Source organism: Panthera onca, chromosome C1 (assembly GCF_046562875.1).
Source record: "Panthera onca isolate mPanOnc1 chromosome C1, mPanOnc1 haplotype 2, whole genome shotgun sequence".
NCBI lineage: Eukaryota > Metazoa > Chordata > Mammalia > Carnivora > Felidae > Panthera > Panthera onca.
The window spans coordinates 214061726-214085706 of record NC_138346.1 but is presented as its reverse complement, the minus strand read 5'-3'; the positions used below and the strand labels follow the sequence as shown (position 1 = coordinate 214085706).

Below are 23981 nucleotides of genomic sequence, written 5' to 3'. Positions count from 1 at the left end.
TAGGTATGACATTTGAACAATATCAAGGATAAAACTGGTTCTTTATTAACTAGTCTCATTTGAGCTAAGCAGGTTGGTAAATTTACCTGAGTAGAGCTGGAAGCAGCCCTTTGTGACTTTCCTGCTTCCAGCTTTTCTTCCTTTCTTATGCATAAGCCTTATTCTTTAATATCTCTTACTAAAGTTCTCGAACCGGAGGGCTCCACTACTTTCCTATTTATGATCTAACAGGAGCCATTCCCCCCTGCCCCGTATGTAGTCTCACTTGATCCTTTTTTTTCCCCCCCTACTTAGCGGATGAGGAAGCTCCTGATTATGGCTCTGGAATTCGACAATCAGGAACAGCTAAAATATCTTTTGATAACGAGTACTTTAACCAGGTGAGAAGCCTTCTGGAAGGAGAAAAACCTCAGAAAAGGAGAAAGTGGAAGACAGGTTTATAAGGAGGGTGTTCACTGGAGAACCGTTCTTCTGACTAGAGTCACAAAAGATGGGTAACCCCGGGGTTGTTCGTAGATCATGGGACACATCTAACACAGAGGTAAAGGGGTATTTATATTTTATTGTATCGCCTTTTCTCAGGCAGCTCTCAATGCACATAGTTTTCCAGTCACCGCTACTTGTTGGGCAAATAGACATAAGTAAGGAGATTGGGGAAAACACAGTGCCGTGCAGCTTGATCATCCGCCTGCTCCTGCCTGTTTTCAGAATGACTTTTCTTCCGTGGCAATGACTCGTTCTGGTCTGTCTCTGGAGGAACTGAGGATTGTGGAAGGGCAGGGTCAGAGTTCTGAGGTCATCACTCCTCCAGAAGAAATCAATCGAATGAATGACTTGGGTACGTAGACAGAGTTTACTATGACTGGGGACATTTTCAAAGAGGGGAAAATATTGAGCACTGTCAAGGGAGACGGTTGCTTTCATCCACTGGGAGCGGAAATGCTCTGCTCTCTCCTCTTTGAAAGGTGGTGTGCATTATTTGGATCACCTGTGTGCTAATTTGACCCTCTTTAGATTTGAAGTCAAGCACTTTGCTGGATGGTAAGATGGTCATGGAAGGGTTTTCTGAAGAGATTGGCAACCACCTGAAACTGGGCAGCGCCTTCACTTTCCGCGTGACAGTGCTACAGGCCAGTGGGATCCTTCCGGAGTACGCAGACATCTTCTGTCAGTTCAAGTAAGCCGCCCCCGGTTCCGCCATCCTGGCTGTTGACCCAGTCCTCTGTGAACCGCAGGATGTACCACATATGTGACGTAGTACCGCTCTCATCAGGTACACAACCAGCAGTTTCTGAAATAAAGGCTTTCTTCACCCCAGATGGGACTGCTACCAGGCACGTAAAGTGGTATGAAAGAGAGTTAGCCGTGGGGAGGAGTGTGACCGTGCATCTGCCACAGGGTTCCGCTGTGGCCTGTCCCCTCTGCCGGCAGTACAGGATCTGATCTAGATAAGCCTGTTTATTAGTCATTCTAATGCTCTTCGTGGAGCAGTATCTTACCAATAAACAAGCCTGAAGGCAGTGAATTGTCCATCCACCAATTATGCCTGTTCAATACTGACTTAAATAATATAAAGGAGAGTAAAATTCCACATCAGCTGAAAAATAGCTAGTATGTGGAGAAGATGTGACGGGTTTGGCTCCTCCTCCACTACAAGCTCTCTCCAGCCTGTAACCCTCTTGAGCCCTGGAATTCTTTTTAAGACCTCCCTCGGAAAACACTTTTTTTGTCAGTCTTCAGTTTTAATGCCTTCAGTTTTACTGATAGACATCAGTATATCTTTTCAGTACTTGTGAAGGGCCACAGAGAGTGACATCTGACCCGCCCTGTTCCATCAGTTGGCCCCTGGTGCCACCACGAGGCTGCTCTAGAAAGTTCTGCTGTCCCTCTCCCTCAGAATGTGCCTCGGCCTTCCCAGGCATCCTAATGCAGTTGACAAAGCACCGCCTTTCTATAGATTTTAGCCAAGTCCTGAAGCAAATGTGATTACTGTGTAGTAGACCACTAATGTCATTTGCTCTAACTCATAGTTGTTGTTGAAGTATTGATTTTGCCCATTCAGTGTGTTTTCACTGGCAACCCTAAGTTAACATGGGTGGGGGGGGGGGGTGCAGTGGAGTTTGCTAGATGAACCAGTTGCTTTGAGCTTTCATCGTTATTCTTGTGGGGCAACTGGAATATTTTAGGAAACAGACCTCCTTGGTTAACGGGCACCTGAAATGTCAGTAATGTTAGGTTGATCTTTTGTCCTAACATCTCCAAAGAGAGAGCAGCATCTCTACCTGGGGTCAGCTCTGGAGAGGACGGCATGTTGACTCACGTTGAAAGAAGATTCAGATTCTTCTTGAGCTATTACAGACTCTTATCTGGCTTGTGTAGAGAAGACACGGCCGTCAAGCAGTATGGACGATTTCATGCATGACCAGTGTGGAACCCCAGGATATTTGTACCTGCTGTAATCATAACATGGAGGAGTATAGACTGCAAATCAAGCGATGCCCCTGGAGCCTCTGGCACGTATGGTGTATAGTCTGGATAGGAAGAAATCGGAAGGAAAAAAAGGAGTAAGGTGTACAGGTAGGAGAGAAAGAGAGGGCTAAGGAGGAGAGTGAGAAGAAGACCAATAAGGTGCGTGCGGTGCGGAACGCTTCAGTGCCGGCAGCAGGTGGCATCTGGGATGAGGAATGCGGGGCAAAAGTACACCGCTGCCCTCAGACTCCGTGAACTGATTTGGAAGACAGGGAGTTCATAATCCTGGTTTCGGCACCCTATTCGAAGTATTCGTTCCTTTCCCCGCCTTGTTTTCTTGTGGGATGTCCTTCCGATGGCTATTTCTGTCTGGGAGTAGGTCTTTGTGTTGAGTTTTCTTTCATTCTCTACCTCTTTTCATTTCAGGCTAATAGGGAGGAAGAGAGAACAATAAAAACTCACAGTCTGTGAGAATAAGCATAGTCTATCGCTTCACAAATATTTCAGGAGTATCTTCTGTATCTGGAGCACTGTAGGAGATACTCGCTGTCTCTCAGGGAGACAGGCATGTAAATACATTATTTTAAAGAGTGAAATTGCTGTCGAGGAGAAAACGGGTCCCTAGTGCTGTGGGAAGACAGAACTGTTTGGGTGAGCTGGGGAAGACTTCCTGGAGGAGCTGACACTTAAACCTAATCTTTGCAGGTCTTTAGGGAGACTCCTAGGCGAGAATGCCAGACACAGGCTTTAGCACTTCCTTGTAGAAGCCTGAATATGCCACATCTTTTCTACACAAAATGATATTATAATCTTTTTTTCTCAGTAAAATATGTTCCTACAGAGAAACAGTAATTCCCTGAATTCACTCTTGCTCTGCTATCTGAGGTCTTGCGTATGCGTTCAGGTGGCTAAGTGGTCAGCATCAGTTAATCTTTCGGTCATTTTTGAAATAAAATCTAAAATGCTATCTGAGTGATCCTGGAAAACGTGCATTACAAGGAACTACAAATTACTTGGCTCAGTGGAAGCCTCTGCTGAAGTAGGCTGCTTCTTTCCATACGATCCAAGTCGGGTTCCTACGACATCGATGTTGATGAAACTGGTTAATGTGAAATTCACGTGTCTTATTTTTTTATTAAGCTTTTTGCATCGCCATGATGAAGCGTTCTCCACCGAACCCCTCAAAAACAACGGCAGAGGAAGTCCTCTGGGCTTTTATCACGTGCAGAATGTAAGTGGTTTTTGCCAAAGGCCTTGCAGGTTTGGGGGCCCCCACAGCGGCTGGTGTTAGGCCCTCGTCCTGTGTGGGCAGCCTCTGGCTTTCTCAGCCCAGGAAGGAGGATCGTCCAAACTGCTGTGCCTGGGGTTGGGCATGGGGGGGGTGGGGGGAGCTTCCTGGTGAGAATAGACAATGGAGGGAGTGGCTAGAGCGATGAGGTCATCCTCAGCCGACCGTGCAGCCAGCCTTCCCTGTGTAACAATGTGGGGGTTGGTCTGCCAATAAAATCTTCCATCAGTTTGAATGTAGTGAGTTGTTTTTAGCGTTTCCTTCCTAGAAAAATAAGCACACTTAGTAGGAGTTTTGTTAAAGTTAATGTATTATCCTTTCAACTAGAAGATACTTACGTTGCTCAGTTGCAAATAAGGTTAAAAAAAAACTACATTATCTTTTGTAGCTAAATTAAGATTCAGTCTGTTTTCCTTGCAGCTGATACTATGATTAACCCGTTAGTGCCCCTTACAGCTCTCTCAGATGTGGAGTAAGACAACAGAGCTTCTGTCTCTTCCAGGAAGGGTCACCCAAACCCTGTTCGGAAGTCATCATCCTCACAATAGCTAACATTCTTTGAGAGCTTATTTTGTGTCAGTCACTGTTCTGAGACACTTGTGTGTCTTAATTCGTCTAATCCTCACCTTTCTACCGCAGACCCTCATGGCCCCCAAATGACAGCTGAGATAACTGAGGCGCAGAACAGTTAAAGTCACTCACCAGGGTTGCAGAGCTCACAAGAGGCAGAGATGGGGTTTAAGCCCAGAGCGATGTGGCTGTGGTGTCTAGGAGATTCGCTCCGACCTGAACCGCTCTCCTTCTCTTGTTAACCGTATTCACTGTCTAAAGTCCGAGCGGAAAGGACAGCTCTAAAGACGGAACGGCAAACGCGAAACCCACTTGCTTTATGTTTAATTGCATGAGTATGAGCGTGCGTGTATCTGAGAAATACTCATGAGGATAGTGTGCACAAGGACTGTGCTGACGCCACCAGGGAAGAGTGATGAATCACAGAGGGTTGTGTCCCCGAAGAGCTTAGGATGATAGAGACATAAGACGCGTATTGAAACAGCAGTATCACATGGCCTAGAGACCTTGCTTATTAGCAAGGTATTTGTTAAATGCAAAGGAAGTAGAAAGAAGGGAAAGTTATTTCCATTAACAGAAAGATACTTTAGGTTACTTTTTCTGTGGGGGCAGGGGGCGGGGTTGGTAGTTGGGTGGGGAAAGGAGGTGGGAACTTTCTGAAGGATGTAGCGTGATAAGAAAAGGTGGGTCAGACTTGGTTATGTGCCTGGTGCCTTGTCAACCGGCATGGTTTTCTCACTGTCGTTACTATTCAAGCCAGGCCTGGAAGTCTGCGAATGACTTACAGGCACAGAGACAGGAGCAGGCCTTACAGGCAGGGCGATAGCCTGCGCAGGTCCTCAGGCACAACAGGGGAGAGAGGAGTGGCAGGTGAGTTTATGCCAAAACAGTAAGTGTGTAAAGGGCAGCAGGTGCGGATGACGGAGGGTCTTGAAGGCCTAAAGTTTATTACTAAAGTTGCTTTAGAATGAAAACCAGTGCGGAGCCCCTGTTTGGTGTGGGAGACCCGCAGAGTCAAATCCCCAGCACACCCTGGCTACTCAGAAGTGCTAAAATTCTGACTGCAGCAAAAATGTGGGTTTGTTAGAGTAATTCATTCCCTAATCTAGCTTGGCTTTATTCCTCATTAGATTGCAGTGGAGGTCACGGAATCATTCGTGGACTATATCAAAACCAAGCCGATAGTATTTGAAGTCTTTGGGCATTATCAGCAGCACCCGCTTCATCTGCAAGGACAGGACCTTAACAGGTTTGGACCAGAGAAGCAAAGATTCTTGTTGCTGATGTTATCGTTGGCCTGTTCTTACTGTCATTGCCACTTGACGGGAAGGAAGAAATCTTTTGCGGGACTCAGAGAACTGAAGAACAGTTTTCTGTGGTCCCTGATAATTTCCTCTTTAGAAACGTCACCACCTTTTTTCTAAGCCACCGAACCACTAATTTAGGTAGAGCGCATTGAATTTTGCCCAGCTGACCTGGGGTGCTATCTCTTTTGTAGGAAGACACTTTGAATAGGATAGAGAGTTGAGGTGATGCGACATGAGAATTCTGTGTAATTGTTCCTAACTAACCCAGAACTATATGAAGCATGAGCTGTAAGTAGAGACGTTGAAAGTGATGAGGAGAGCAGCAATGGGGCCTTTTGGGAGATGGCAGAGTGTCCGTGTTAGCAGAAAACTTCTCCTGTTTATTAACTGGGACACCCAAGGGCACTGTTGTTAAAATGTCTTAGCCTCAGTTTCACTGTGTGGGGTTATATCTGGTATCTGATACTAGGCCTCATTTGCAAGTGCCAGGGATCCGTTTCTAGAGGGGATTTAAACACGCCATTGATGGGACCCTTTCTCAGTCTTGAACTTTGTCCCCTTCCTTTGCAGCCCGCCTCAGCCATCTCGACGCTTCTTCCCTCCGCCCATGCCGCTCTCCAAGCCAGGTGAGCCCTCCTTGGGGTGACACGGCTCTGATTCTGATGGCTTTTCAGATAGAAACCATTTGCACATTCCCGCTCCACTTGGTGTGTGCTTACATATTCCTGTGTCTAGCAGGAGCTGGGATTCTTGGTTCCTGATTTAAATGGGAAGTCAGAAACGATAGGGCTCTCTCTCCCTGCCAACTTTCTGGTCTTCTTGTTACAGATTTGGATAAGCTCCCTGTCCCTAAATCTCTCTGCTTTTTGTATGTAACTCCTCATAACTGATTGGCGACCGCGCGTTTCTTTGCGTGTCAAATGTATTCTGCATGTTCATTCATCTGTTTTGCTTTCTCTTCATTCTCATCCTCTCTCCTTGTTGCCCACTTGCCACCTTCCCACCCCGCCCACACTTGCTCTCCACCTCCGTACTGCTGCTCTCCATCCTGCCTTCAGACCATGAGAGAAAGATTGAGCTGATTCGGTTTCTCGTAGCTGACTATGTGAATGTGCATGTGTTGGACGCGGTTTCTGAGCACGCCAACGCGCTTGCTTCCTCCGCTGTCGCCACCTTCCGGGATGGGGCAGACACATCGCCCCCTTTCCTCTCTCTGCCAGTTCCCAGCTGCCAGAGTGAGAGGGCACCTAAACGAGATGGTTAGTAGCCGACTTAGCTCTGCCTTAGATGTAGAACCGTCCTCCGGGCTCATCCTAAAGCCTGGCTCTCTGCGTACGAAACGCTGGGGTTTCTCCTTGCTGCTTGACCCGAACGTAGAGTCTAGCATGTTGTCAGGATCACGTTTCCTTTGGAGAGATGTGAGGACACACCTTCTCTCCTTGTGCCTCTTTCACATCGCCACATAAGGTGAGGGCCTCATTGTGTTTGCTCGTTTGGATTCTTTGTAATGGTATCTTTAATTTTCAAGAGTTTTATTAGCGAGTGGGTTTTGTTTTTGTTTTTTTAATGCTTCTGATTTCACTTTCTGACCCATCAGGTGATCACCAGAATCAGTGACACTATTTTTTTCTTGACTAGTGGAATTCAGCTGGAGTGTAGTGCAGACAGGCTAACATTTGACTGGTGCTGTATGTATTGGGCCCCTTTAGATACTTCCTGGGTATCTAAATACCCAGATACTTCTTGGGTATCTAAATACCCAGGTATCTGTGAGTGGGTCCTCACGATACCTTTTCAAGATAGCGGGCTAAATATTAATGATCTACGTTTTGTAGATGAGGAGACAGACTCCCAGAGATTAAGCAACTCAACCCAAGTCACATAGATAGTTAGTGATTGAACGGTATTAGATCCCAAGCCACCGGACTCTCACTCCAGTGCTCCCAGGTTCTGAGCAGAGAGCGCTCTTTGTATTGCCAGATTTTAGAATTTCTGTGTAGTGTTTCAAAATACCCACCATGTAGAATTTGGAACTCTTGGAAATACTGTGTTTTTGGCTAACTTATTTCACCAGTACAGTTAATAATATGGAATTTAAATGTGAAGAAAATGTGTAACATAAGATCATTTATAGAATCCTGTATTTGCATCTTGGACCAGGGGTTCCTAAACTTACCCACACATTAGAGTGCCTAGAGGGGGTTCAGTCTTCTTGGCGGACTGGGTCCCACCCCTGGAGATTATGATTTACTTGCCTGGGCTTTGCTTTAAGATCCCTGGGTGACTCCAATGCACAGGGAGGTTTGGGCACCACTGGGTGGGAGCACGGGAGAGAGAAGAGAGCCTGTGACGTACGAGGCTCTGTCCACACTGTCTCTCCCACAGTGTTACCATGCTACACATGCCAGAACATATGACAGTCTAAGGAAGGTTTTTGAATAGTTTTGTGAGCACGTTCACTCTGCACGAAACCCGTTTTCTTGTCAGTGGATACTGTTTATTGAGAGGCAGAAACAAGCCGACTCTCCATTTTCCCAGTTCTCTGAATTTAGAGGCACTAATGCAGTAGATGGTGACATTTTTCCGAGTCTTCTGCATTGAAATGGAGCCCTGACTTTCGTTGCCTTTTTCCCAAGTGTGTCCTTGAAGAGAAGTTTATACTTTTACTAAGTAGACTCGGACCAGATTTTGACATTTTCTAAAAACTTTTGAAAGTTCCAGCTACCAAGTTAAACACCATGAGCAAAACCAGCCTTGGCCAGAGCATGAGCAAGTACGATCTTCTGGTTTGGTTTGAGATCAGTGAACTGGAGCCTACAGGAGAGTAAGTCCAACTTTCTAAATTTTTAAACAAGGGCAAAGTTTTTCAAAATTAAAAAATGCAATTTTGAGCCTCTCTGCTCATATTCAGGTTAATGAATCATCGTCACTGTTGACTTCCAGTTTTGAATTGAATTTTTGGTGGTGTTATTCTTTTGAATTAGATGTTTGTCAAAGAAGGGACTGTCCAGAATACTAATTTGCCTTCTTGTTAGCAACAGCAAGAACGTGGAGCCTGGCACCTTGTATGAGGGAAGAAAACTTACACAGTGGGTTTTAATAGCAGCAGAGCAAAGGGAATCAGAAGCATTTTGTGCATAATATAGTCACAACTTATCTTAATAATCTCAGTGAGAGGATTTGAGGGCAGGATGTTTCTTTAGACCAGGGTTTCTCAGCCTTAGCACTGTTTTGGGCCAGATAAGTCTCCGTCATGGGGGGCGGTCCTGTGTATCGTAGGATATGTAGTTGCCTCCCTGGCTTCTTCTCACAGGGGGCCAGGAGCACCTGCCTTCAGTGTGACAACCAAAAATGTCCTCAGACGTTACAAATCACCCCCGGTTGAGGTCTGTTGTCCTAGATGAAAAGAATCAACATCAGCTTACTCTCTGTGTGTGAGCTGTGTTAGAGCGAGTGGTGAATATAATTCTTGTTCACAGTTGTCTCTAAATTGCATTTGCAAAAACACAAAGAAAGATCCCATTCCTGGAACAGAGGCAAGGGGCTCTATTGGTTAATATAAAGGGTAAGGAAAAAATGTTATCCTAATGATCCTCTGTTTATAATGCTGAGTACCACCCTCACGATCATCTCCATGAAACATTTTTTGTGTTCCTACCAATAGGAGAGTCTGGCTGTATCAGTCCCATATTTCGTTGTCAGTAGTGACACGGCTTTAAGAAGCTGTACTTTCCGTACACAGACCTATAATGTGATTATAACTTGCGTCATGAGGGAGAGTTTCTACTGAGTTAATTGCTTTCTGATCCTTAAAAACTACCTGAAATCTGAAATGACCCCTTTCCTACCTCCTGACACTTGCTGTTGCAGTTGTACATTATTTATGGAATATCTGTTATGCAGGAGGCTGGGAGGGAGCCCAAAATGTTACTGTGCTTTGAGCACTTGGGTGTAGTAAGGGGGATGTGGCATGGATACGTGAGAAGGTTTATTAAATGCAAGTGACCGTGTGACTCACTGAATGCCCAAATGGTGAGGAAGACCAGGGAAACCGAGACCACTGGGGGATGTCGCAGCAGAGAAGACCTTGCGGGCGGAGCCCTCCGCGCAGGCGTCCCGTCTGACTGCTTTCTCTGCGTTTCTGTTCTTCTAGGTACATCCCAGCCGTGGTTGACCACACAGCGGGCTTGCCCTGCCAGGGGACATTTTTGCTTCACCAGGTACTAATGAGGGAGCCAGAGAGGGCCTAGGAGAGAGCCAAAACAGAGCTCTTTCTGTGTCTCTGTTTTCCCTCTCCACTTTAAGCAGATTTGGGGATCAAGAGACGTTGTACTTTTTTTTTCTTTTTTTGTACGTTTTTTAATGTTTTTCCTCAGACCTTGGCTTGTATTATACCGTTGCTCATACGTAGAAATACATTTTGAGAGACCTATTTTGAAAAAGACTTTTATTCAACTACTATAATTTGTGCAGCTCGCATGTCATTTTATACAATTTTATTTTCTTGTATATAGTTTCCATGTTTGGAGACCGTAATTTTATAGTTAAAAGTCCTTAATGGGGATAGAGGATGGAAGTTGCAACGGACTAAAATCTGGCCGTGAAATACAGGTGTCCTCCTTTGGTAAATCAAAAGTGGATTCGGTCAGTGCTCCGACATGCCTATGCCCGGGGCGCCTGGCTGGCTCCGTCCGCGGAGCCCGTGACTCTTGATCTCGGGGTTGTGAGTTTAAACCCCACGTCGGGGCGTAGAGATTACTTAAAAGTAAACTCTTTAAGAAAATGCTTATCACCCAGGTGGGCGTAGGAGCTGAGGGTCTCATATTCTGGGTCTACCATCCAGCCGCTTGTTCTTAAAGCCATTCCAGAACCTGGCTCTTCCTCAGTCCCTGGCCCATATCCCTTTGTTTAGAGTAACCGTGGAGGGGCGCCAAGGCGGCTCAGTCAGTAGAACGTGTGACCGATCTCAGGGTGTTGTGAGTTCAAGCCCCACGTTGGGCGTGGAGCCTACTTTAAAAAAAAAAAAGAGAGAGTGGGGACAGCATTGCCCCCTCTCCGTTCCTCTCGTCTTGCCCACCCCCACACCACGCAGTCCAGAAAGCAGCACACAAGAGGAAATCCTAGACTGTCCCAGCTAAATTACAACCCTGCTCCGTTACCTAGGGCATCCAGCGAAGGATCACGGTGACCATTATCCATGAGAAGGGGAGTGAGCTCCATTGGAAGGATGTTCGTGAGCTGGTGGTAGGTGAGTACATTCCCTCAGCCGAGGACAGAGCCAGGCTTTTTAGAGGAACACAGGGAATGTGCAGAAAGAGTACTGGAGAATATGTGGCCTAGAGTTTGAAACTACTCTGTTTCTCAACTCCCATCATTAGGGATATGTTATTCAACCAGCCATTATTTTTTTAATGCTTATTTATTTATTTTTGAGAGAGGGAGAGCAAGAGAGAGCGAGATTGGGGGAGGGGCAGAGCGGGAGGGGGGAGAGAGAGAGAGGGAGAGAGGGAGAATCCCAAGCTGGCTCTGTGCTGTCAGCACAGAGCCCGACACAGGGCTCAATGTCATGAACCGTGAGATCATGACCTGAGCTGAAATCAAGAGTCGGATGCTTGACCAACTGAGCCACCCAGGTGCCCCGCAACCAACTGTTGTTTTACTCAGCTACCATGGGAATGGCTCTGTTTTAAAGGTTCTGAGAGGGCCTAAGAGAAGTGTCTGCTCATTGTAAGCCTGCGGTTTTGTTGAGGAGACGACATATGTATGTGCAAAGCAGTGGGGGGGTGCCTGGCTGGCTTAGTCAGTAGAGCATTCGACTCTTGATCTCAGAATCATGAGTTCAAGCCCCATGTAGAGTATAGAGATTACTTAAATTAATAAATAAACTTAAAAAATAATAAATAAATAGAGCAGTTTGATGAGTAAGTGCCAAAATGAGGGCAAGTGAGAAAGACCCCGGGCTGAGAATTAACAATAGAAAGGATCCAGGAGGATCTTAACAGATGTGGGAAAAATTAGAAGGTTCTCATTTGTCTTGTTTTCCATACACAGAAACATCTTGAAAAGAGAGTCAGGAACATGTCTAACATGCAGATGGCTAGAAACCCATGGCCAAGGTCTCCTGATGAGAAGAAAAAACTGGATAAACCGTATAAGCTTTAGAGTCCAAGGCAGGGTTCTGGATCCTGTGTTGCCATGGACCCCTTTGGCAGTGGGGTAGCCTCAGAATTAATGTTTTTAAATGTAGAAAATAAAGTACGGTTGACCCCTGAACAGAGTAAGGGTTAGAAGTGCAGCTGGATAGGGGCATCTGGGTGGCTCAGTTGGTCAGGCATCCGACTTCGGCTCAGGTCATGATCTCACGGTTCGTGGGTTTGAGCCCCTTGTCGGGCTCTGTGCCGACAGCTCAGAGCCTGGAGCCTGCTTCAGATTCTGTGTCTCCCTCTCTCTCTGCCCCTCCCTCCCTCTTTCTCTCTGTCTCTCAAAAATAAACATTAAAAAAAATTGTTTTAAAGTGCAGTTGAATATTTGCATATAACTTTTGACTCCCCACAATTTAACTGCTAACAGCCTCTTGTTGACCAGAGCCTTCCTGATAACGTAAATAGTTGATTAACATGTATTTTGTATGCTTTATGTATTATATACTATATTGTTAAAGTAAGCTAGAGAAAAAAACGTTATTAAGAAAATTATAAGGGTGGGAGGGTGCGCCTGAGTGGCTCAGTTAGTCAAGCGTCCGACTCTTGGTCTCAGCTCCGGTCTGATCTCAGTGTCACGAGTTTAAGCCTTGCTTTGGGCTTCAGACTGGGCATGAAGCCTACTTTAAAAAAAAAAAAAACAAACAAACAAAAAAAAAAAACCATGGGGGAAGAAAATCATAAGAGAAAATATATTTACAATACTATCCTGTATTTACTGAAAAAACAACTGTGTGTAAGTGGACCCATGCAGTTGAAACCCGTGTTGTTCAAGGGTCAGCTGTACATAGGGTTACAAAGGGAACTAGTGATACTGAGATTGCTCAAATACTAAATAGGTTCATAGTGTAAGCTTTTCTTCATATTAATGCATTAAATGCATTAAAGAAGCAGCAGGTCTAATTTCTATCACTCAGAGCGGTGATGAATGTTGAGATATTCTACCTTAGTATGACATGAAAACATCTGATTTCTACAGGGATAGAGTCACAGCTTCTGCTGATTTTCCTGTGGATTGTCTCCTCCCTTCATAATTGAAGGAAATGCCAAATTTTAGTCAGAGGCTCATGAAAATAAAGTTGTAATTTTTTTTTTTTCTCATTCAAGCTCATGGACCTCCTGAATTTTATACATAGACCCCTTGAGTATCTGTGGACCACATTAAGAACCCCTAGAAGGGAGATTGTACTCTCTTCTGTCTAGGGCAGTGGTTTTTGAAGCTTTTCTTTTTTATTATTGTTTTTTTTTATTTTAACAAACTCTTGTGTAGTCCTTACTCTATACCAGGTACTTTTCTGAATGCTCTAAAAATATTATTTAACATAACAAATATATAACATGGTTTTAACAATCACGTAAGGGAAGAATTGCTAATCACACTTCATAGAAGAGGAAACAAAGACTCAATATGCCTAAGCTTCACAGCCAGAAAGTGTTAAAGCTGAGATTTGAATCCAGTCTAGCTCCAGAGGCTGTGCTCTTGGCCTCTCTGCAGTACGTCCCCTAGTGTTCACTGGAAAACAGAGTTGTAGGATTTTGAACAGGAAAGTGGTGGGGCGCCTCCGTGGCTCAGTCGGTTAAGCATTCGATTTCAGCTCAGGTCAGGATCTTCTGTAAGTTCGAGCCCCGTGTCGGGCATCTATGTTGATGGCTCAGAGCCTGGCACCCGCTTTGGATTCTGTGTCTCCCTCTCTCTCTGTTCCTCCCCCACTCACGCTCTGTCTCTCTCAAAAATAAATAAACATTAAAAAAAATGTTTTTAAGCGGTATAATGAAGGCAGTGGCTTCAGAAGTCTCTGTAAGGTGAGTGTAGGGTGGGTTGGAGAGGGGATGAGGTGAGCAGCCAGGAGATCAGTGAAATGGCCATCGCAGTGTTCCAGACGGGAAGGGGGTGACCTTTGTGAGCAGGAGGTGGTATGAGAACTAGAAGTTGAGATGAGCATGAGAAACTCCAAACAAAGAGTCAGTAAGGTTTCACAATTGACCAAATGTGGGCAGGAAAGGGAAGACAACAGGGGGAAGAGTGGAGGACCATTTGGTGGTTGGCTAAGTGACCCTTCCGGCACCCGAAGGTACAAAGGTTTAAAAGTCTCTCTTTGGCTTAATGAGTTTCTGTTGTGTCGTTAAGTGTACCCCTGTCCTAGTTTCTTTATTCTTCCTCGTAGGCCGGATCAGGAACAAGGCTGAAGTGGATGAGGCTGCGGTCGATGCTATCCTCTCCCTAAATATTATCTCTGCCAAGTACCTGAAGTCCTCCCACAACTCCAGCAGGTAGGGCCCCTGCGCAGCGTGATGAGTCAGCCCGTGCAGGTTGACGCCACACCGTTAGATTCCCCATTCACCGGTGACTCCTGTCCAGGGGCAGAAACGAATTCCTCTTTCACTTCAGACATCCCTTTTCTCCCTGCCACTCTGCTCTCCAAAAGTAAATAATTGTGGAGCTACATGTATGTGGGTCCGTTACCAATACTGAGTGAAAATACTCTCTCCGGGATAGAGTTTGAGTAGATGAAATACAGTCTTAGAGACGAGAACAGAAAAAGAAAATTCAGCATTCTTCCCAAGGGTTTAAAAGTACAAATTAATTATTGCTGAGACTAGGTGCTCTCCTATGAAGTGGTTGCTGTGGGAAAGGTCTGTCTGTCCTAAGTGTCATGGAAACGTGCCCTCCTGGGCCCAGCAAACCCTCCTGTGTTTATCCTTTGCTGCTGCCAGCATAGGCTCCAGGATTCTTAGTATTTGCTTTTCATTTTCGTTCACTCATAAAGGAGATAAATTCATACGTATAAACTCTTCTGACCAAGGTTATCTGCTGTAAATAATGAATTTTATTTTATTTTTAATTTTAAACTGGCTTCCCTTAAAATTCCATTTTATAATCAAGTGATGACAGACAATGCATAAAGTACATAGCCAGTCTTCTTTCCCATGTCAGACTGGAGATAAATCTTCTGGGCCCCTTACGTCCCCAGGAAAGGAGTTCTGTCACTGTGCACAGAGACTCCATTCCTGTATGTAGCAATGGCTGGGAAACGGGTGGCTGTGTGTGCAGATGTGGGCTCAGAACACTGCCTTTGCATTACGGAAGGACTTCTGGATACTTCTGTGTATTCCTGAAAAACGTGCTCACATCTATGTTGGGAAGAGGGAGAGGAAAAATGAGACAAAAGGCAGAAATGGGATTAAAAGTTTGGGCCAGAGTTAATTTTTTTCCACCGTTTCCTTGTGTTACAGTTTTGCATAGGAAAGAGGAAAAAAAGCAAATATCTGTTCGCTTTTTGCCTGTAGGAGGAGCTGCAGGCGCTGTGAGGGGGAGGGACTGAGTATGACGGTGTACCTGTAGGGGGGGCCGGGGCGGACAGAGGGACAGAAGCGTGCTCTGGTCCTCCCTGGTCCGTTCCTGGGCAGAATCGTGAGCGGTACCATTTCTCTGAAGTCCTCACTAACCCTGCATGGTATCCTCGCCTGCCGAGGCAGCCGGCATGCACCATGTTTTCTTTGCAGCTATGAGAAATAGATCCTAAATATTCCTAGGTTACTTAGCAAAACTCACAGGGAAGGATGATGTTTGGTTGAAACGCTGGTTGAGCTGAATGGCCTGTGTTAGAGTGACCTTCGGAAGTCCCGGGATTCATACCTGGCCGCAGGTCAGATGCAGCAGGAAATGAATTTGGCTTTTGTCAAAAGCAGCTTATCTTCCACAGTAGAGGTGTAGAGTTAATTAATCAAAAAAGTCGGCCAACGTCAAGTAAAATAGAAAGATATGCACTTTGAACGTTTTAATTTAAGCTCCATAAATGTACATTATCTTGTCAAGCTCTTGCTGTAGGGCCAAGGCCTTGTCTTTAATTGTAGCCTTATTTATTGGACTTGGGATGCTCTTTCTTGCAGAAGCACACCCATAATTCATCATCTGTGATTTTTAATCTTGTGGAGCAAGAAGTAGAAACCTCTGAAGAAAATCTAATGGCAAAATCCTGTCAGCTTTCCGTCATCTGTCATTACAATTTTAATATTTCCCTTTTTTATATTGATCACACCCAAACTTAGTTTGACAGCTGTTTTTTGACAGCTGAGTTGTTTGACAACTCAGCATTATCAAATCTTTTAAAAATGTTCAACTTAATTTTGTTTCACACTGAGCAAAAATTATTTTTGCCCTCACGTTACATTGTTTTGCCTAATGCCGGATTAATTTAGATAATCGTGGTAAGTACAACGGCATAAACAGGGTCAAGACCAGGTACTATCGACACTTGATAAGCACACCACTCAGTTCTAGGGAGCAGACTGTCTGGGTGGGTGAGATACCCATCTAGTTTAGGATGTTCAGCACGTAATGGACATCCATCTTTCCATTTTAGGAATACGGAGAGCCTAAGCTAATTTGGCAAGTTGCTAAATGGAATGTGGTTAAGAGCTTTTGTTCGTTTCGCCTAAGGTTCAATGTTTAAAGGTGAACTTGAACTCCAGTGTGAGTGTGTTGTGCACGTGTGTCTAGGAGAGAGCACCTCTGGGTATTGATGGTGGCGTGTGACCAACAGGGGCCACTGCAGCTTTTCTTTCCAGTCCCGCATCTGTGTTACCGAATCGCTTTGGTTTTCCCTTAACTCTGCAGCAACTTCCTACCCCTTCCAGTACTGAGTCATCTGCAGAGAGGGGGTGTTAATAGAGGTGGTCTCCACAGTCCCTTCTGTGCCCAGCATTTTCCTTAATTAAATGTTTCGGGAGAGAGGGACCCATGTCACTGTAAGCTGTCTATCAAATTGTGCCCCATGGAGTTCTGTGTCAATTGTCCACTTGAATTTACTTTGCTTAACAGCAAATGTGTCTTATGTATTTTTTTTTCGCTTTTGCTTTCCTCTCCTCTTTCCTTTTTTGTGCCACTGCTGCACTAACAAAAGCCTTTTCTGTGTTTTTGCAGGCTCTTTCTTGATAAGGACATTCCTAGGTATTTTCTGTTTGCTTTTTTGCACATAAAGATTCTAGTCTATCAGAATGCTTTATGTCTTACGTTGCTTGGACTACTATTTTAATTTAGTAGTTTTTCCCCATGCAGACCTAGGATAGAGCAACACCTTCTCCAGCACCCTTTGTTCCCCGGGTTTTCCTGATGTGTATAGTTTCACACACAGCTTCTTAAATGATTGACAGAGTTCGTATTCTCTCATTCCATTTACTAGACCTGTCCATTTAATTCTTGTGCGCCTTCGGGTTTTCCTGTGCTGCATTACCAATTAGAGCGTTACTCCCCTCCTTTCGTGGAATCTCAGGCTGGGTTTTCTATTCTTTGTCTGTCCTGTCTCTGTCAGCAGCTTGAAAGGTTTGTTGCTCTGTAGCTTTGCATAATTACTCACTGTTTTCTTTGTTTTGTCCTATGCCGTAGAAGAGACCAGTTTAGCTATTTGGGCAGCTGAGTCTGTGAAAAATAGGCTGTTTATTTTTAAACATTTCTCTTTCTCTGTCAGGACTGCTTGTCTTATCTATTTTCTTCTTTTGCAGTAGAAAAAAAGTCCTGGTTCAATAGTGAAGGAAGTCTTTGCCCATCTCTCTTCATCTGATTTAGGGAAGAAAAATGAAGGAAGTTATACATGACAACATAGCCTAAAATGTCTGTTTGGTTTTTTTTTTTTTTAATTTTTTTTTTTTTGACGTTTATTTATTTTTGAGACAGAGAGAGACAGAGCATGAACAGGGGAGGAGCAGAGAGAGAGGGAGACACAGAATTTGAAACAGGCTCCAGGCTCTGAGCTGTCAGCACAGAGCCCGACGCGGGGCTTGAACTCACGGGCCGTGAGATCATGACCTGAGCCGAAGTCGGACGCTTAACCGACCAAGCCACCCAGGCGCCCCTGTTTGGTTTTTAAAGACACACACACACACACACACACACACACACACACACACTGCCATTGTTCAGAACATCTCGAGAAATCCATTTGGGATTATTTCTTAACCACCATAGGAGCCATACAGGGAAACATGTCTCAGGACTCAGCCCTGTTTCTAATTCTAAATTCTCTTGCTAGTTTGATTCAGTTGACATTTCTCACCAGTCTTGTTTCTTAACAACCATCTCTGAAGGATTGCCATCTTCAGTGGGTATTCCAAAAGAATGTGCTGCAGCACCCCCAAGTGCCAAACGAAACAAAAAATCCCCTCCCCCGCAAATGCAGGAAGATTTTAGTGGAGTCAGAAATTCCTTTTTGTTAGCCAAGGTTCTACCACTGAAATTTCCTCCTTAGGTTAAGTGAAAACGCAACCTGAAAACAGAAATGAAGAGGCTTTTCTTTGACAAATTCAAAACATTTGCCTGTGTTGAAAGAGAGTCATGAACCCTAAATATTGGCACTGGGAGGTGCTAAGTCACGGTGTGAAAATTTAACGGGTCAGAGATTATAGGCAGGAGGGACAGGGACTTCTGTCCGGCTTCTCCAGAGTAATAGATGCCCTCGCTCTAAGAAGGGGGTTCATTCCACTTCAGCACGGGTGTGTCCAGACCTCGTGGTGTGACAGGTAGGCCCCGTTCCAGGTACCTCAACACACACAGGGACACAATAAAAGCGGAGTCTCAGGTGACAGAGCTCTCAGGGAGCTTCTGCCCAAGTAGTGCTCATCACCACCCAGGATTAGAATGTGTTTTAAACCAAAATGAACTATTTGATTGAAACAGGGCGCTGTGGATGCATGACGTGTTCTCTGCTGAGCCCAGGAGCCCAGGAAGACTTCCACCATCCTTTGTGGTTGCTTTTTGAGACCCTTGGTTGCTTTATCTGTCTCTGTCTTGTTAAATGTTTCTTTGTTCCTTTGGTGTCTTTGTATTTTCTTGACCCATCCACACTGCATCAAAAGCTAGGCGTTTGAGAGAGTGGCAGGTACTTGCGGAAGACTTCGATGTGGAAGCAGCTACGAAATGAACTGGTCAGGCTTCTAGTAGAGCTCCCTAGTCTGACACGTGGAGGATGAGGTGTGGCTAGGGAGTTCTTTTAGAAGTGAATTGTTTTCTCTCGACAGTTTCAGGAGAAGGAAGCACGGGCATGTGTTGAGAGAGAAAATACACCAGTTATTTGTCATAGGAAACCTAGAAAAGACAGCAATAGCAAGGTCACCATTTGGGAAGGAGTTCGGAGGAGTGTATTGGGCAGGAAGCACAGTGTGCGCCACCGCTTGCCAGCTGAATCGGGTGAGAGCCGGTAGTGATGGAACAGGCACTGTCGGAGGTAGGCACCTGTTACGGAGCCCGCGGGGGCCCTGCGGGGGGACTGCAGGCAGTCGGGGGCTGGCCTGTAACTCAGCACAGTGCTTCAGATGAGACTGCAGAATGGGCAGAGCCCATGTCAGGCCAGGTCAGCCCTGTGGGGTTTTACAAAGAAGATACGAGAACAACTTTAAAAAGTTTATAGGTACTCATTAGATCAAGCTTCTAGTTGTTATTTAAATGCAAGGTTGGTTTTCTTGTGGATTTTTTTTTTGAAAAGTAACAAATAGTAGTTAGCCAGCTCTACTTTAAAATTATTCTTTTTCTGAAACATCAGCTAAGGATAACCACTTGTTTTTTTATTTAAAATAAGACTCCCAGTACTTAAATTATCCTGCCTGTTTCCTCCATCAATCTTCTCAGGTATGTTTGTGACATTTCTGAGGCTCCAGAACCAGACTGTGAGGTGAAGACAGGCTTACAATCTACTGAGGATTTGTTTCCTGCTCTTTGTTGACTGATGGAGGAGCTCCTTTTGGCTTTCTTCCTTTAGTTTCTGTCTGTACCCACTTATCCTTTTCATCCTAATCTCTTTGATTGCTCTATTTTTATGTTTATAGGCAGAAAAGCAGGCTTGTGGGGTGGGGGGGAAGGCATAGCTGAGTGCTCCTGGGTAGTGGGTGGGGTGAGAGACGGGGGGGGGGGGGGCCTACCTCTTCCTCCGAGGGGGTAAAGCCTCCACTGTGTTGTTAGATTTCGATATATTGCAGGTGTTTGTGGGTGTCGGCAGTGTTACTGACAGTGACAGTACCTCGACTAAGGTGACTTCACTTCTTTGGGTAATTGCCTCTCGCCTTTCTGACCTTAGGACCTTCTACCGTTTCGAGGCCGTGTGGGACAGCTCCCTCCATAACTCTCTCCTTCTGAACCGAGTGACACCCTATGGGGAAAAGATCTACATGACCTTGTCAGCATACCTAGAGGTGAGGAGACTCTGAACTTGAATGGCCAGCCCTGAACAGTGGGCAGATGACCGTGGGAGATGAAGAGGAATGATTTGACAGATTTTTGTCAACCGTTTGCTGCCGTTCTGGTTGTAGGAAATTCTGTTCCTAGTCTCTGTTTAATCGAAAAGTTACATGACGGGGTGTTCGGCTGGCTCAGAAGAGGTTGCGACTCCCCATCTTGGGGTCGGTCGTGAGTTCGAGCCCCATTTTGGGTGTTAGAGATGACTCAAAAAAATAGTAATAAACTTTAAAATAAAAAAGCCCTATGATTTCTACTATAGCTTCAGTTTTAGTGGCCTAATCACCATTCTTCAAAGAAGGTATGAGTTTAAGAAAACTTTGCCTCGTGTTTTTGCAGCTGTGGGCAGAGCCCGGTCGTGGTTCACAGCACAGACCCTGGAACCAGCCCAACTGAGCGCAGGTCCCTGTGCTGCCGCTTACTGCCAGCATGTCCTTACACAGGGGCTTCGTCTCTCTCTGCCTCAGTTCCCTCATTTCTTAAACAAGGGTAAACATAATGGCATTTACCTCAGAAAGGTGTTGAGAGATCACATATAAGCATTTAGGACAGTGATTGGCACATAAGAAACAATAAATAGGAACCGTTATTACAGAAAAAACTTTTAAAAATAGTTCCGAAAAGTAAAGCAGCTGCGAGGACCACCGCCTACTCTTGCACGTATCGTCTGCCGAGTTGCTGTTGAAGCGACTGGCAGAGCTGAAATCTCCCCGCCCCCCATCTGGGGCCAACTCTCCAACCGTGGCGGCGCACAGACTCCTGCCACAGTGCTCCGTCTGGGTTTCATCGGGGCCCACCCCTCTCTGCTTTCAGCTGGATCATTGCATCCAGCCGGCGGTCATCACCAAAGATGTGTGCATGGTCTTCTACTCCCGGGACGCCAAGATCTCGCCGCCACGCTCTCTGCGCAGCCTCTTTGGCAGCGGCTACTCGAAGTCACCGGACTCGTAAGTTTCTGAGACAAGTTGAGTTTCCATTTGGTCTGCCCACTGCAGGGTCAGCAGAGCCCGCAGTGTGCCTGGCTTGCTGCTGCGGGCTTAGCTTACAACCGGATGCCTGAAGGGCAGTAACTTTTAAATGTTGGCATTTAATGGAATACTGATGGATAGACGAGCGTATGAAGGAAGGAAGACTATTACATTGTGAACACTCAGCAGTTTTTCAGGGACTAAATGTTCTTTCAGATGTCATTATTTCTAACTGATCACCATTGGGACGTTCTTCTTCTAAAGACTTATTCATATTTAAGATCTGTAGAAATCCGCCAAGACTAATACAGGGAATGCTTGTGTGTCACCACTCAGCTTAAAAAATACGTGTTACCGGGGCGCCTGGGTGGTTCAGTCGGTTAAGCGTCTGACTCTTGATTTTGGCTCAGGTCGTGATTTCGCAGTTTGAGAGATCAAGCCCTGCGTCAGGCTCTGCTGACAGCGTGTGGAGCCTGCGTGGGATTCTTCTCTCTGCTCCTCCTCCACGCATGTGTGCACACACGTTCTCTCTCAAAATAAATATGCGTTACTAACACAGTGGAGGGTTCAGTAACCTTCCTCATGACATGCCCCCAAAGTCGATGTTTATCATTTCATTCTGGTCAGACCTTCCTCTGCCCCTGTCTTGTCTCTCGTGGTAAGGAAACAGATTTTTGGGGCGCCTGGGTGGCTCGGTCGGTTAAGCGTCCGACTTCGGCTCAGGTCACGATCTCGCAGTTCATGAGTTCGAGCCCCGCATCGGGCTCTGCGCTGACAGTTCAGAGCCTGGAACCTGTTTTGGATTCTGTCTCCCTCTCTCTCTGCTCCTCCCCTGCTCACGCTCTGTCTCTGTCTCAAAAATAAATAAACATTAAAAAAAATTAAAAAAAAAAAGAAAACACAGATTTTTAACTTTTACCTTTGTATTATAAACTTTTGGGTTCATCATTCAATTTTACTCATCCTTTGAAGTAATTCAAAAGATTGGCATGAAAACAAACTCCTCCTAGGAAAAAGTATACTTCTTAAGTTCAGAATAAAAAAAGAAGTGAGAAATGTCTGTAATTATATTTAAGGGTGGGCTGCAGTCCCTCCAGAGGAGACAGTGTTTTAAGTAGAGAGAATTGAGATTTTCCTGTTTTTGTGCCATGAGAAGTTAAACAAGTGTTTGTTTTAATTCAAATAGCAATCGTGTCACTGGAATTTATGAACTCAGTTTATGCAAAATGGCAGACACGGGTAGTCCAGGTAAGCCCTTGTGGGTCAGGGAGGTGATGGTTATCTTTGCCTGTGTTTGGGGTATTTTATGTCAAAAATCTAACCTACATGAATAGGAAAATTTTGTAGAAACCAAGTATATTTTATAAGCCAGTTTTTTGGTGGTGGTGAGAGTTACCTTTTTCTGAGTAACAACACTGTTTGGTTTATGACCTGCAGAACAGTTACAAAAACTGTACTGAACAAAATGTTAGGAGGTTGTTGCATATTATAAAAACTTTGAGTGTGTGAGAATGAATTTAGCTTTCCAGACCTCATAACCGTTTCCCTCTCCACGTTAGCCCCAAAGGTAACTTGGCAGTGTGACTTTACAGGTGTTGTCAAGCTAGAATTTGAACTTCCTGTGCCCTAGGAAGACAAATTATTAAGTTGAACTTGTTCGGTGCCCTTTTGGATGTCTCTCTGGGCTGCCATTACTTCTCTCTCTGGCTTGGTGGCCTTAAGCAGCCCTTTGCATTTCTAGATTTATAAACCAGAACATGGACAAAAATCAGTGTTTTTAAAAACATTTGAGGGCGCCTGATGGCTCAGTCGGTCAAGCATCTGACTCTTGATTTCGGCTCAGGTCATGATCTCTCAGTCTCGTGAGTTCGAGCCCCACATCGGGCTCTGCGTTGGCAGCACGGAGCCTGCTTGGGATTCTCTTTCTCTCTCCCTCCCTGTTTGTCTGCCCCTCCCGCACTCACACTGTCTCTGTCTCAAAATAAATAAGTAAACTTAAAAATGAACAAATAAACAACATTTGATTAAGGTGAGCTTGAATCATTTTAGAGAACATATACAGGAAAAGGTCAGGGCCCACAGTTAAGATGTAGATTAAAAAAAGACTGAGTATGAATCATCCAAGTCCCAGTAGTAGCTATTGACGGTGTCCAGATATTTCCTTGAGAAATTTTATTAATTAACAGAAGTTCGTACCTTCGATATGTAAAAACAGTATATTTTTAGAAATTAATGGGAAATGACGGGGCTGAAGCCATCTGCCGTCCTAACTGAGCTCGTGAATGTGGGGTGTGTGTGGGGAGTACGGGGATGGTCCTTTCCTACTTTCTTCGTATGGATGTATTTGGAACCATAGGGTACAATTTGATCTTTCTATATTTTCATGTAACATAACAACTTGGGCATTTTCTCAGGTTGTGTTACAGTCGCCCTAATTATCGAAGAATATAAAACTCAGTTTTAAAAGAGGTTCAGAGAATTGCTTTGGGGAAAAGGGGTGAATTATTATTAATAAAATCCCAGGTATCTTGACTAAGTGTCTTCATTTGCCATGTATCTGAGTTATTAGTGTGTTTTGAGCTAAAAATGGAATCCGATTTTTCTCTGAATAAAAGACTTTGTCCTCTTGCCCCAGGCATGCAGAGAAGGAGAAGAAAAATCTTGGATACGTCAGTGGCCTATGTGCGGGGAGAAGAGAACTTAGCGGGCTGGCGGCCCCGCGGGGACAGCCTCATCCTTGAGCACCAGTGGGAGTTGGAGAAGCTGGAGCTCCTTCACGAGGTATCCGAGGGCAGGAGCTGCTCAGATGAACTCTTGGGCACAACTCCCAAAGTCTGGCTCACATGCTCACCTTCTCTACGTGATCCTGGCTTTTCAGCCTTCGATCGTGGTAGAGGCCCAATATTTCGCTTATGAAGGTCTTAATGAGCTTTGCGTTCGCTGAGGCCATTGTGT

At 45.1% G+C, this 23981-nt stretch overlaps 1 protein-coding gene across 13 annotated transcripts in view; it reads left to right on the top strand.

Moving 5' to 3' along the window:
• The window catches only part of KIF1B (kinesin family member 1B), a 144673-nt gene that overhangs the window by 108314 nt on the left and 12378 nt on the right, over nt 1–23981 (top strand). For 8 of the 13 annotated variants that reach the window (XM_078452443.2, XM_081796457.1, XM_078452446.2 and 5 more), the window contains 15 exons: nt 295–380; nt 709–838; nt 1015–1177; nt 3610–3700; nt 5458–5576; nt 6205–6260; nt 6693–6893; nt 8350–8458; nt 9788–9854; nt 10798–10882; nt 14000–14105; nt 19901–20015; nt 20872–21005; nt 22213–22274; nt 23662–23807. In XM_078452443.2, the coding sequence (XP_078308569.2) occupies nt 295–380; nt 709–838; nt 1015–1177; nt 3610–3700; nt 5458–5576; nt 6205–6260; nt 6693–6893; nt 8350–8458; nt 9788–9854; nt 10798–10882; nt 14000–14105; nt 19901–20015; nt 20872–21005; nt 22213–22274; nt 23662–23807 (1670 nt within the window). The remainder of the gene's footprint in view (nt 1–294; nt 381–708; nt 839–1014; nt 1178–3609; nt 3701–5457; nt 5577–6204; nt 6261–6692; nt 6894–8349; nt 8459–9787; nt 9855–10797; nt 10883–13999; nt 14106–19900; nt 20016–20871; nt 21006–22212; nt 22275–23661; nt 23808–23981) is intronic. The other 5 variants (XM_060624481.3, XM_060624487.3, XM_060624486.3 and 2 more) reach the window with 1 other exon arrangement.